Source organism: Oryctolagus cuniculus, chromosome 2 (assembly GCF_051225735.1).
Source record: "Oryctolagus cuniculus isolate XC-2025 breed Fujian yellow rabbit chromosome 2, ASM5122573v1, whole genome shotgun sequence".
NCBI classification, from domain to species: Eukaryota; Metazoa; Chordata; class Mammalia; order Lagomorpha; family Leporidae; genus Oryctolagus; species Oryctolagus cuniculus.
The window spans coordinates 41,508,405-41,522,215 of NC_142868.1; the positions used below are offsets into that span (position 1 = coordinate 41,508,405).

General features: G+C 43.0%; 1 protein-coding gene across 10 annotated transcripts in view; it reads right to left on the minus strand.

Annotated features, from left to right (window-relative positions):
- Positions 1 to 13,811, minus strand: part of TEC (tec protein tyrosine kinase) — a 122,464-nt gene that overhangs the window by 11,718 nt on the left and 96,935 nt on the right. For all 10 annotated transcript variants that reach the window (XM_051831418.3, XM_089325383.1, XM_008248628.5 and 7 more), the window contains 6 exons: positions 13,559 to 13,613; positions 8,879 to 8,958; positions 7,413 to 7,546; positions 3,125 to 3,199; positions 564 to 735; positions 257 to 473 (listed from right to left, as the gene is read on the minus strand). In XM_051831418.3, coding sequence (XP_051687378.1) covers positions 257 to 473; positions 564 to 735; positions 3,125 to 3,199; positions 7,413 to 7,546; positions 8,879 to 8,958; positions 13,559 to 13,613 — 733 coding nt within the window. The remainder of the gene's footprint in view (positions 1 to 256; positions 474 to 563; positions 736 to 3,124; positions 3,200 to 7,412; positions 7,547 to 8,878; positions 8,959 to 13,558; positions 13,614 to 13,811) is intronic.

Consider the following 13,811-nt stretch of genomic DNA (forward strand, 5'->3'; position numbering starts at 1 on the left):
GTGAACCACCAGATGGAAGACCTCTCCCTCCCTCTCTCTCTCTCTCTCTCTCTTCCTCTCTCTATACCTCTCTCTCTCTCTTCCTCTCTCTCTCTGCAACACTGACTTTCAAACAAATAAATAAATCTTAAAACCACACATACAGTGAAACATGGTTACAAACAAACATGGGCATGAATGCCTCCCAGCACAGAGCTGACCCTGTGCTGCACAGCACTTCAGCCAATGAACGGGCACACGGGAGGGTCCTGGTTACCAGGTCTCGGTGGATGAAGCTGTTTCTCTCCAGGTACTCCATGCCTTCACACACGTCCTGACACATGCTCAGCAGCGCATCTCTGCTGAAGTGACCTTGTCTCTGCCGGAGGAAATTCAGAAGGCAGCCGCGCTCCATGAACTCGGTGACGATGTAGATGGGTTTCTGCTGGGTGCAAACGCCGTAAAGCTGGACTAACTTCGGGTGTGTCAGTTTCCTGGGAAGGAAGGCACACACACACACACATAGGTACCACAGAACAGAAGTCACCAGGGCACGGGAGGGCCACGGGCTGCGCGTGACTTACATCATCACTTTAGCTTCTTCTATGAAGTCCTCCTCACACATGGCGCCCTCCCTAATAGCTTTGATGGCTACTTTGTACTGGGCTCGCCACTTGCCAAGCCTCACCACTCCGAAGAGCCCGCTGCCCAGCTCCCGCATGAAGGTCAGCTCTGAAGGGTTAATCTCCCACTTCTCTGCAAGACAGAAGGGGGCAGACGTCAGCAAGTGAAAAGGGAACACAGCCCTTCCAAACTGTCGCCATGCCAGCCAAGCGACCTGAAGGAGGCAGGAGAAGGCTGCAGGAGTTACGTTTCCACTAACGCAGCTGAAGGCTAAGGACTTTGCATAAAACACGAATACTTCCGCATTTACCACTCTTCCTCCTGCGATCAGTTTGTTGTTTTTGTTTGGTTTGGTTTTGCTTTTCAGTTCCAAGTTGGAAAGAACTGAACTTGAATAAGAACACCAGGTTGGAAGCTTCTCTAATCCTCCACCCTTACATTTTAGTGAGTAACCAACAAAGCCCGGGGGAGAACCAGGAAGGCTTAGAATTACTTTTCATGTCACATGCTAACACTTATTTTTCACTGACAGAATGTTTCCTACTGAATTATGAATAAGGATGAAAATATGACCTGATCAGCTCTTGTCCTGACGGTTGATGTACAATGTAATATTTTATCCATTTTAGTATTTTTTTTTTGTTCTAGTACCATTGGTTGAACTCTGTAATTAACACACAATTACTCTTAAGTGTTTAAATTTTAACTGAAAAGGGATCCCTGTTAGGAATTTGGAAAACATTATGCTGAGTATAATAAGCCAATCCCAAAGGGACAAATACCACTTGTTCTCCCTGATAGGTGACAACTAACTGAGCACCAAAAAGGAAACCTGTTAAAGTGAAATGAATACTATGAGAAATGGTGACTTGATCAGCCCTCACCCTGACTGTTGATGAGCAACTTAATATGTTATCCCTCTTAGTATTTTTTTTGTTTGTTCTACTTAATACTTTTGGTTGAATACTGTAATCAATACACAATTCTTCTTAAGTGCTGAAACTTAACTGAAAAGTGATTGCTGTTAAATATAAGAGTGGGAATAAGAGAGGGAAGAGATGTGCAATTCGGGACATGCTCAAGCTGACTTACCTCAAATGGTAGAGTTAGAAACATACCAGGGGATTCCAATTCAATCCCATCAAGGTGGCATGTACCAATGCCATCTCACTAGTCCCAGTGATCAATTTCTGTGCACAATTGATCATAATGATAGGACTAAGAACCAAAGGGATCACATAAACAAGAATAGTGTCTGCAAATACTAGCTGATAGAATAAAAAAGGGAGAGAACGATCCAACATGGGAAGTGAGATACACAGCAGACCCATAGAATGGCAGATGTCCTAAACAGCACTCTGGCCTCAGAATCAGCACTTAAGGCATGCGGATCCGGCTGAAAAGCCCATGAGAGTGTTTCAGGCATGGAAAGCCAAGACACTCTGGGGGAAAAAAAAAAACCTAAATGAAAGATCTCCGCGAGTGAGATCCCAGTGGAAAGAACGGGTCATCAAAGAAGGAGGTACCTTTCTCTGAAGGGAGGAGAGAACTTCCACTTTGACCATGGCCTTGTCTAAATATGATCAGAGTCAGTGAACTCAGGGGGCTTCCATAGCCTTGGCAGCTCATGACAAGAGCCTAGGGTGATTACTGAGGCCATAAACAAGAGTGTCAATTTGTTAAGTCAACAACAGGAGTCACTGTGCACTTACTCCTCATGTAGGATCTTTGTCCTTAGTGTGCTGTACATTGAGATTTAATGCTATAACTAGTACTCAAACAGTATTTTTCACTTTATGTTTCTGTGGGAGCAAACTGTTGAAATCTTTACTTAATGTACGCTAAACTGATTTGTATATAAAGAGAATCGAAAATGAATCTTGATGTGAATGGAAGGGGAGAGGGAGTGGGAAAGGGGAGGGTTGCAGGTGGGAGGGACGTTATGGGGGGGAAGCCATTGTAACCCATAAGCTGTACTTTGGAAATTTATATTCATTAAATAAAAGTTTAAAAAAAAGAGAAAGTAAAAAAAAAAGAAAAGAAAATATAAAATCGAAGGTCACAATAGCTATAAAGGATAACTATCTAAAAACCCATACTAGAAAACTCATACAAACAGCTCCACTGTGTAGAATTCTATATATCTAAATCTGTTTAGTGATAATAGATTTTTGAATTTTTTATTATTTGAAAGGCAAAAAGACAAAGAAAGACCTTCTATCTGCAGGTTCATTCCCCACATGCCCACAAAGGCCAGGTCTGGATCAGGCTGAAGCTAGGAACCCAAAATTTAATCTGGGTATCCCATATGGGTGGCAGGGGCCCAAGGACTTGAGCCACCTCCCGCGACCTCCTAGGGTGTAGATTAGCAGGAAGCTGGAATCAAGAGTCCAGCTGGGATTCAAACTCTGGCACTTTGAGATGGGATGTGGGCATCTAAACCACTGCACTAAACACCTGCCCCTGAAAATGGTTCCTTTTCCAGGAAAATTAGCCAATGTAATTACAAAATGAGAGTTACCGTAGCTGAATCCTGCAGTGGTTGGTGCATTCTTCCCCTTGGTACTAACTGGGTATCGCAGCCTGGTGACGAGTCCTAGAAATCAAAGACAATATTGCAGTTGAACTCATTCTTCAATCATCCTGCAAAGACAAATACTAAAGTACAAACTCACTCACAAATCCATTCATTTATCAATTCACTGCCCCCCTTCTGTGTGCTCAGACAACACTGTGCTACATGCTTTTAAATACTACAGCATTTTGTTTTAAATTCTACTGCATTTATCAGGCACCATGCTAGCTTCTGCACTTTTCAAATATTTGAAAGGAAGTAAAAGACTTTTTTTTTTTTTTTTGACAGGCAGAGTGGACAGTGAGAGAGAGAGAGACAGAGAGAAAGGTCTTCCTTTGCCATTGGTTCACCCTCCAACGGCCGGCGCGGCCGGCGCGCTGCAGCCGGCACATCGCACTGATCCGAAGGCAGGAGCCAGGTGCTTCTCCTGGTCTCCCATGCGGGTGCAGGGCCCAAGGACTTGGGCCATCTTCCACTGCACTCTCGGGCCATAGCAGAGAGCTGGCCTGGAAGAGGGGCAACCGGGACAGAATCCGGCGCCCCGGCTACATGCTTTTAAATACTACAGCATTTTGTTTTAAATTCTACTGCATTTATCAGCACATGCTAGCTTCTGCACTTTTCAAATATTTGAAAGGATGTAAAAGACTTCTAACAGTTATTATTTTGTGTTCTTTTCCTGTATGAGAGCTGAAGTATAAAAGTATATACTAGTCTGCTTAAAACTAAAGTCATTCACCTGCTATAACTCAATGTTAACCCTCTAATAATACTTTCTTACATTTATTTTATTTACTGGAAAAGTAGAGAGTCAGAGGAGCACAGACAGAGATCTCTCATCTGCTCATTCACTCCCCAAATGCCTGCAACAGCCTGGGCTGGGCCAGCCTGCAGCCAGTAGCCAGGAACTCAATCTGGGTCTCCACCGTGGGTGGCAGAAGCCCAACTACTGGAGCCACCACCTGCTGCCTCTCAGCATGAAACTAGAATCAGAAATGGAAATCAAACCAAGGCACTCCTTTATAGGACACAGGCATTCAAGCAGCAGCCTAACTGCTGAATCAAATATGCACCTCCATGTTAGCAATCTTACCACAAAAATCAGCTCCAAGACCTTAACCACTGGAAATATAAATTACTGAACATCCGTGAAGTCAATCCAATCTTCTAGCATGTTGCTTACTACACTAAGCAAGAGATGGGAAGTGCTTCTTCTACTCATGGTACCTGGATTCCCTTTATGACAGCATATCTCAGAGTCATTTAAAATATCTGTCTCCACCCAGGTGGTCAATCAAATCCATCACAGGCTCCCCAAAATCTGAACTAGTTCCTGACACACAGTAGGTACTGATTACATGTGTGCTGAATGGAGTGAGACAGTGCTAAAAAATAAAACTTCTACAAGAACACAAAAGAAAAAAAAATTAAGGGAATGTGAATACCACAAAAGAAAATAACAGGTAAGAGATTTGAGGGGCCAGCCTTGTGGTGCAATGGGTTAAGCTGTCACCTGGAACACCCGCATCCCATATTCAAGTGCCAGTTGAAACTCAGCTACTCCACTTCTAATCTAATTCCCTACTAATGAGCCTGCGAAGCAGCAGATGATGGCTCAAGTACAAGTTCCTGCCAACCACATGAGAGACCAGGATGCAGTTCCAGGCTCCTGACTTCAGTCTGGCCTAACCCCACCTGTGTGGCCACTGGAGAGTGAGCTAGCAGATAGAAACTCTCTCTCACTCTCTCTCTCATACATACATACATACAAAATCTTTTTTTTTTTTTTAAAGGACAGACTTGAAAAAGTTCCTTGTGGGATAAAGTGATATGAATTAGTTCCTCAAATGTCCAACACACAATTATCTTATGGCCCAGAAAATCCAATCCTAGGTAAATACTCAACAGAAATGAAAACATTTTTATGCAAAACCTTGTACCCAACTGTTTATAGCAGCATTATTTATAAAAGTCAAAATGTGGGAACAACCCAAATTCTATCAACTAATGAGTGATAAACAAAATGGGAGAAACAAAATCCATACAATGGATTATAAAAATAATTGGATACCTTATCCAATAGGCTGCCTGAATTTAGAATTTTTATCTGCCCCAGGAACTCTTTCTTTATTCCAAGTCCACAAATCAACTTTTTTTAAATATTCATTTATTTATTTGAAAGGGAGAGTTACAGAAAGAGAGGGAGAGACAGAGACAGAGATCTTCCATCCACTGGTTCACTCTTCAAATGACTGTAACAGCTGGGGTGGGCCAAGCCAAAGCTAGGAGCCTATAGTTTCTTCCAGGTCTTCCACATGGATGCAGGGGCCTAAGCACTTGGGCTATCCTCTGCTGCTTTCCCAAGCACATTAGCAGGGCGATGGATCAGAAGTGGAGCAGATGGGACACAAACCAGTGTCCATATGGAATGCTGGCATCGCAGGCAACAGCTTTACCTGCTACACCACAACACCAGCCCCACAAACCAACTTCTAAGGACATATTCAGTAAGTCCGTTGTGGAAAAAAAAATATTCTGTGGCATTTATATTGTCCAGAATCCCTAGTGATATTGTCAGTAAGTTGCTTTCCTAAACATCATTATGCCTTCAGTTTGTATATATCCAGGCTGCGTCTTGGTTTTCATCAGTAGATGAAGCCTGACTTTCTAACACAACAGGTAGATGTTAAGATGAGCCTATGGATTTGCAAATAGAGAGGCTGATCCCCTGTCTAACCACCTAGCACATGTAGATTTGGATGCTAGCCTGAGAACCTTACCATTCCACAACACTTGCTAGGCTCTGAGTAGTGACTCAGCAATAGGGAGAACTTATTATATAATTACTGGTTGTCAAGTTCTCTGCAGTTTGCTTATATATTACCTGATCATTTCAATAATCTTGTGATGAAGATTGAAAAGACGGGAGAGGTTAGTGTAATATTTATACATCTACAGCATGGATGAACATCAAAAACATTACGTTGAATCAAAGAAACCAGGCAAAAGAGACCACATAGTGTGATTCCATTTCCATGAAATGTGCAGAATAGGCAATTCTATATAGGCAGAAAGTAGATTAATGGTTGCCTTGGGCTGGCTTGGTGAAGGGAAACACAGGGTAACTGCTAGTGGGCACAACATTTCTTTTGCAGATGACAACAATGTTCTTAAAATTAGATTATGGTAACAGTTGGCCCAACTCTGCAAACCTACTAAAAACTACTGAATTGTAGACTTTCAACTAGCAAACTTTATACAATGTAAATTACTGCTCAGTAACTTCCTACCATTAGCTGAAAAAAGTCACCAGAGTCACTAAATAATAACAAGTTTTGCAAAGACAGCCTTCTATAAAATTTCAAAAGTTAACTTTTCATATATTAAGTTAGGCATTTGGCTATTTCTCCTGCTCAGGTATGTCTTCAAAGAGTCAAAGCTAATAATAGTTCTACATCATCCTGTGGAAACTTCATGAGCTGAAATGCGGCTTCTGCTTCTGTCTGTTGGTGTTTGGTTTGTTCCCATGCTGATGGTAAGGGTGGCAGGGACTCAGTCATGGGAAACTCAAGAGACCTGATAACAGCTGGTTCTAGTTGGGATTTTCCTTTACAGCTTTAGGATGGTTCAAAAGTAATGCACATTAAGCAGAAACCAGATTTCAAGGGGGTGGATTTGGATTTTTTCTTCCTTGGCTAGAGATAACGTGGCTCCGAATTCTCTCACAAGGCGAGGTAGAGACAGCAGCTACAGCTACAGCTCCCAGTCAAGAGCAGCAACAGCCAATGCTCCACAGTGAGCTGTGCTGCTCAAGGATGATGCTGATAGGTCAGGTGCACTCAGTGCAGTTTTGACTTAGGGCATTTTCAACAGATGATGGCCTTCTTGGGGATGTAATCCCGTCATAAGTCAGGAAGCATCTGTAATCTAGTTTTTGGAAGCCAGTATAACATAAGACTAAATCCTGCTTTGTCTGACAGCTCCTGTGACTACTCTGAGATGGACATACGCTGAACTTTAGTTACGATCAAAGATAGAAACCACAGAAATGTGAACACTTTTTATGAGTCTTGGTATTTCTGATTTTTTTTTGTACTTCCTTACTATGCGATAAGTTTAAATCAGTCACATTCCACAATGATCTAGCTACACATTAAAGCTGCTCAAGGAAGGATTCATCATGTATGATCATTTTCCTTACTAATATTTGAAGCAGGTTTTAATGCTGACTTACCTGCTGCATTGTGCTTATGATATTCAATAATCTCAGGAATTGAAGCAAAAGCATGCTTTTCTGCTAGGTAATACTTCTTTGGAGACGTTGTTGTTTCCTTTATATGATAATGCCTGAAACCTGATGAACTTTCTCTGAAACAAAAATCAAAATGTGCTAGAGCCAAGTTGGTAAAATATGACTGCACTCTTAAAATGTTCTCTGCAGGGTCATCACAGGCTCCCTCCATTTGGCCCTTTCTGTTCCCAACACAAACTTCATTTTTCCTTATATTCTTCTTGGAGTCATCCTCCACATTAACAGGTAGAAGTGTTCAGAATAGTCATTGATAACATGCTTGGTCCCCTGCATGAGACTACATAAGAGGGCATTTACCAACTCCATTGAACCACCATTAAAAGTCTTAAAATAACTTCTGGCTGCCACTGCTTTTGTCTCTGCTGTTGGCAAAAACTTGCAAATGTCTAGAGTACTTATGCCTCTGAAAGTCAACAGATTAGGCTTACAAATGTACCAATTCCCCCTTAGACATCTTCCTAGAACACAGGTCTTCTCAAGTCAGCTCCTGCTGACAACCCTCAGCATGACTCCCAGGATGTTCCAACACTGACACCATCGGCTTCTGCTTTTGTCTGGTGGGCTTCCCTCACCTCCCTTCACTCTGCCCCCCCCCAACTCCGCATTGCAGCTGTGATACTCTTTTCCACCCAAGAACTCTTCATGTCTTCTTTCACCTCCGGGCCCAGGCAGTTTCTTGGGTCAGAAACACTTTTTCCCTTCCACTCAGTTTTTTCCTTCCTCACTTTTGGCAGGCTCAGCTTGGAAGTAATTTAGGACAACATTCATAAATAACTCAGACGTATCCTGGCTACACACACACACACACACACACACACACATTACCCTTCTGCCATAGCATTTGTTCACCTACCACCATAACTGCTTGTTTGCCTGTCTGTAACTCCCATTACCCTGGAGGACAGGGTCCGTGCCCACTTCCTTCACTGTTGTATCCCTGTACTCTGCTCAGCACACAGCAATTACTTGTTGACCGTTACTCCAGTTCCTACAAGCATTCTTAGTACTGTTACATGCTGTGGAATGACGTCACAGGGGTAACCTGAATAGACAGTGGTCTTGTAAGTTCATATTAGCTAGTGATACCGCAGCAGCTTAGTTTGTGTAAGCAGACTCTGGTGTTCGCACAATGGCGAAATCACCTAACAACCTGTTTCTCAGAACATATGCTGTCACTAAGCAATGCATGATATCTGGAAAATGACTGGGGAAACTGCTGAAAATATAAAGGCAAAAAAACAGTATAAACTTTAGAAATCAAGTTTAGGTTTTATTTTTTAATGCTAAAAACCAGCATAATTTTTGAAAATTAGGAATATGTACAAACAATATAAGAAGTTCAGCCAAAAAATACTTCTATATTTGAAAAAAAAAAAAAGATTACTTACCCGCCAAACTTCGTATAAAGGGACACTGTGTATAAGCCTGGTTGACTGGAGTCCCTTACCATAAAACCACCTTCTTTATCCTAAAAACCAAGTTAAGAAAATGTTTTTTACTACAATGACTGATATTAATCAGTGCCCCAGAGAAGATTCAAGAACTCAATCTTACAATTCTATGATTTCTATTCTTTTCCTAGAAAATCTGGTGTGGAGAAACACAACTTACCACTGGGGCTCTTTGGTTTCTCCCATCCGCCTGACTTTCTACTTTGTGCTACTGGGCTGAGACCAGCCAAAGCAAGCATACAGGACTCCCCACCACTACAAGACCTCTCCCAGCTACTGTGAGGCATTTCAACCAGATCGTCTCTCAGGGCCTTTCTAGAACCAACAGGAAAGATTCTGCAATTCCTGTACATCTTCAACAACAGTCACTGAAAACATGTTATTTCTGGGGCCAGCGTTGGACACAATGGGTTAAGCTGCTGCCTGTAATGCTGGTAACCTGTGAGTACTGGTTTGAGTTCTGGCTGCTCTACTTTGGGTCCAAGTCCCTGCTAATGAACCTGGGAAAGCAGCAGATGATGGCTAAAGTGCTTAGGCCCTTGACACCCACATGGGAGACGTGGATATAGCTCTCGGCTCCTGGCTTCAGCCTGATGCAGCCCCAGCTGTTGAAGTCATTTGGGGAGTGAACCACAGGATGGAAGCGCTCTCTCTTTCTCTCTCTCTGTAACTCTGCCTTTCAAATAAATAAATCATTGATAAAAAGCAAGAGAAAAGAAAAATGTATTTTTGAAAGACTGGGTTTCATATCATATTTTTTTTTATGTTTGCTGTAAGCTTTGAATCCTGGCTCAGTTTCATTTACATTTATATGGCTTTTTTCTGTAAATATCTCAGTGCTCTTTATAAAAGTGTATTTACAAATCCTTAATTCCCCTGGAGTCAATGTTAAATGTCACTCTTGACAAAAGAGATGGAGGTACAAGTAAAGCAAGCAGAAAAAATCCAAAGCCAGAAACAATGCTGAATGATTAAAAAGGACGAGTCTGCATCAGGTTCCAAGCTGAGGAGCAGGAAATAGAAGCCCCAAACCTCAAATACCTCTCCTCCAACAACAGCATGTCCAATCTCGTATGTGTAAATGACTTTCAGATGAAAAGTCATTTAATAGTTGAAAAATAAAATATATTTTATTCTCACATAAAAGAAAGACAATGAAATTAACAAAGCTTCACAAATGTATCTGATAAGAACAATTAGGGACAATAATTGCAATAATCACTCAGCTAAAAATGGTGATTGCTATCATTTCTTTCTTTAAGAGGCAGAGAGAGAGAGCATGGAGACAGGGAGAGAGCTCCCATCTGCTGGTTCATTCCTCAAATGCCCACAGCACTTGGGCTGGGCTGGGCCAAAGACGGGAGCTGGGTTCAGTCCAGATCTCCCACATGAATGCAAGGATCAAATTACCTTGAGTCATCACCTGCTGCCTCCCAGGTACACATTAGCAGAAAGCTGAAGTTAGGAGAGCTATATTTATTTACTGAGAATTTAATAAGTTAAGTTGTAGTTTAATTAAGACTTTATTATTTTGTTCTAATGTGTGAATTTATTTAATATTCAAAATAGTCCTATGAGATAGACACTACTTTTATCTCCACTTTACTTCGCAGATAAGGAAAAGGGGACCAGAAAGGCTGGGTAACGTGCCAGGATCAGACAGCTAGGAAGTAGCAGAACCATGACTCGGATCCCAGGCTGCCTGGCTGCCCACTCACTTACTGTTGCCTCTCACTGTATGGCTTCCAGGAATGCACTTAAGAATCCTATGGGCTGGCGCGGCAGCTCACTAGGCTAATCCTCCACCTTGCGGCGCCGGCACACTGGATTCTAGTCCCGGTCAGGGCGCTGGATTCTGTCCTGGTTGCCCCTCTTCCAGGCCAGCTCTCTGCTGTGGCCAGGGAGTGCAGTGGAGGATGGCCCAAGTGCTTGGGCCCTGCACCCCATGGGAGACCAGGAGAAGTACCTGGCTCCTGCCATCGGATCAGTGCGGTGCGCCGGCCGCAGTGCGCTGGCCGCGGCGGCCATTGGAGGGTGAACCAATGGCAAAAGGAAGACCTTTCTCTCTGTCTCTCTCTCTCACTGTCCACTCTGCCTGTCAAAAAAAAAAAAAAAAAAAAGAATCCTATGGAGAATGGGCACCGGCACCTGTAGTCTGAGCCAGGCAAAGTCATTTGCCATAGCCTTCTCAGCTGAACAATGGAAACAAGAGTTCAACAAAACCTTGACTGGTGATAATTAACAGAGATAAAGTGAGAAAGCCTGGGGTTTAAAGACTGGCAACTATTACTGAATAGAATAAATACATCAGAAATGTGAAGAACTTTTTTTTTGGCGCGGGGCGGGGGGTCATCTTCTAATCCAATCTCCTTATCTTACAATGCATGCATAACCTAGAAAGTCACAGCCGACTCAGGTTCTTTTAGCTAGCCCAGTGTAGTTCCCTCCATACTACGTGTAGGAATTTCAGCACATGCATTTCCGTTTTCTTTATTTGAAAGAGTGAGAAAGGGAATGAGAGCTAGGGAAAGGGAAAAGAGTTAGGGAGAGACAGAGACATAGAAAGACCTTCCATCAGTGGTTCACTCCCCAGAGGCCTGCTACAGTGAGAGTTGACCAAGCCAAAGTTAGGTGCCTATAACTCAACACAGGTCTCACGTGGATGGCAGTAATCTGAGGTTAAGCTTCACCTGCTGCCTCCCAGGATGCACACTAGAAGGAAGCTGGATCAGAAACAGAACTGCAACTCAAACCCAGGCACTGGCTCCAATACGGGATGCAGGCATCCCAAGCAGCAACTTAACTGCTGTGCCAAAGCCCCCCTCAGCACAGGTATTTCTAAGGACAATTAAATATTTTAATAAAGTTCATTTATAAAAGATGTAATATTAAGGTAAATTATTTAAAAACAAACCTCAAGGAAAAAGGTAAAACACAAGTACTAAAATCAAGGTTAGTAAATGATAAATCAGTAAGAAAGATTACATTACTGATATATAGCTATGACCCAGCATTAAAGGTTTAAGTGTTTTATTTACAACCAAAAGCTTGTTTCCTAACCTCCAGTATTTCAGAATATGATCTTAGTCACTGGCATTGTGACATACAAGTTAAGGTGTAGTGGGTTAAGCCACCATTATCAGAGTTTCAGTTCAAATCCCAGCTACTCCACTTCCAATCCAGCTTCCTGCTAATGCCCTTGGGAAGTCAGCAGATAATGGCGCAAGTGCTTGGGTCTCTGCCATCTGTGTGGGAGACCTAGATGGAGTTCTTGGCTCTTGGCTCTTGGCTTTGGCCTGGCCCTGTCCTGGCTGGATTTGGGGAATGAAGCAGTGAATGGAAGAGCCTCTCTATCTCTCTTCTTTCCCCTCTCTGGAGCCCTCTCCCTCTCTCTTTGCCTTTCAAGCAAATAAAAATAAATCTAATAATAATAAGATCTTATTTGGAGATAGGATTTTTATAGAGGTGACCAAGTTAAAATGAGATCATTAGGGTGGGCCCTAATCCAGAGTGACTGGTGCCCTCACAAAAAGGGAGTAAGGGCTGACACCATGGCATAGTAGGCTAAGCCTCTGCCTACAGAGCCGGCATCCCATATGGATACCAGTTTGTGTCCCAGCTGCTCCTCTTCCAATGCAGCTCCCTGCTGATGCACCTGGGAGACAGTGGAGGATGGCCCAAGATCCTGGGCCCCTGCCACCCACATGGGAGACCCATATGGAGTTCCTGGCTCCTGCTTTGGCCTGGCCTGGCCCTGGCTATTAAACCATGTGGGGAATGGTCCAGTGGATGGAAGATTTCTCTCTCCCTGTCTCTGTGTGTGTGTGTGTATGTAACTCTGACTTTCAAATAAATAAATAAACCTTTAAAAAAAAAAAATGTTGGAGGGGAAGGCCGGCGCTGTGGTGTAGCGGGTAAAGCTGCCGCCTACAGTGCTGGCATCCCACATGGGTGCTGGTTCCAGTCCCAGCTGCTCTACTTTCAATCCAGCTCTCTGCTATGGCCTGGGAAAGCAGTATAAGATAGCCCAAGTCCTTGGGCCCCTGCAACCACATGGGAGTCCCAAAAGAAGTTCCTGGCTTCGGATCAGCGCAGCACCAGCCATTGTGGCCAATTGCAGAGTGAACCAGAGGATGGAAGACCTTTCTTTCTCTCTCTTCCTCTCCTTCTCTCTCTGTGTAACTCTTTCAAATAAATAAATAAATCTTAAAAAAAAAAAAGGTAGGGGTGGAATTTGGACAGACAGACACGCTGAGAGGGAAGATGATGTTAAGACACGGCCCTCTGCAGGCTGAGGTCACAGATTTAGGAGAGATCCTCTGTCTACAGCCCTCAGAAGGAACCAACCCCGTGGGCCCCTGGATTCTGGCCAGCTCCCCCCTGCAGCCCTGAGAGGTCACAGTTGTGTTGTTCAAGCTGTTCAGTTTGTGGCACTTTGCTCCTGAGTAAACCGACACAACGGCCCTCTGTTTTACATATTTTTTATAAAACAAAGCCCGTATTTAGATCACAGTGTATCTTGGCTTTAGAAGCAGAGATCTGTACACCACTTACTAGGGAGTCATGAAAACTGATTTGTACTGCAATGAAACCCGCGAAACAAGTTGAGAGACTTACTTCACTTCTGAGGAGTTGCTCTGCCTTGCTCCTGTTCATATTTCTGCAGTACCATCTGAACGGAACAAACACATTTAAGGCCTCAGGTTTTTAAAAATTGTTTTTATTCCTATTAGGATTCATAAGGCAATATAGCTCATCAATATCAAATACTCATAACTCAATAAGGACAACCACTAACATTTTGATATATGTAGTTCCAGAGTTTTTTCTACCCATATTTTTATAAAAACACACGCACCAACATTCTTAT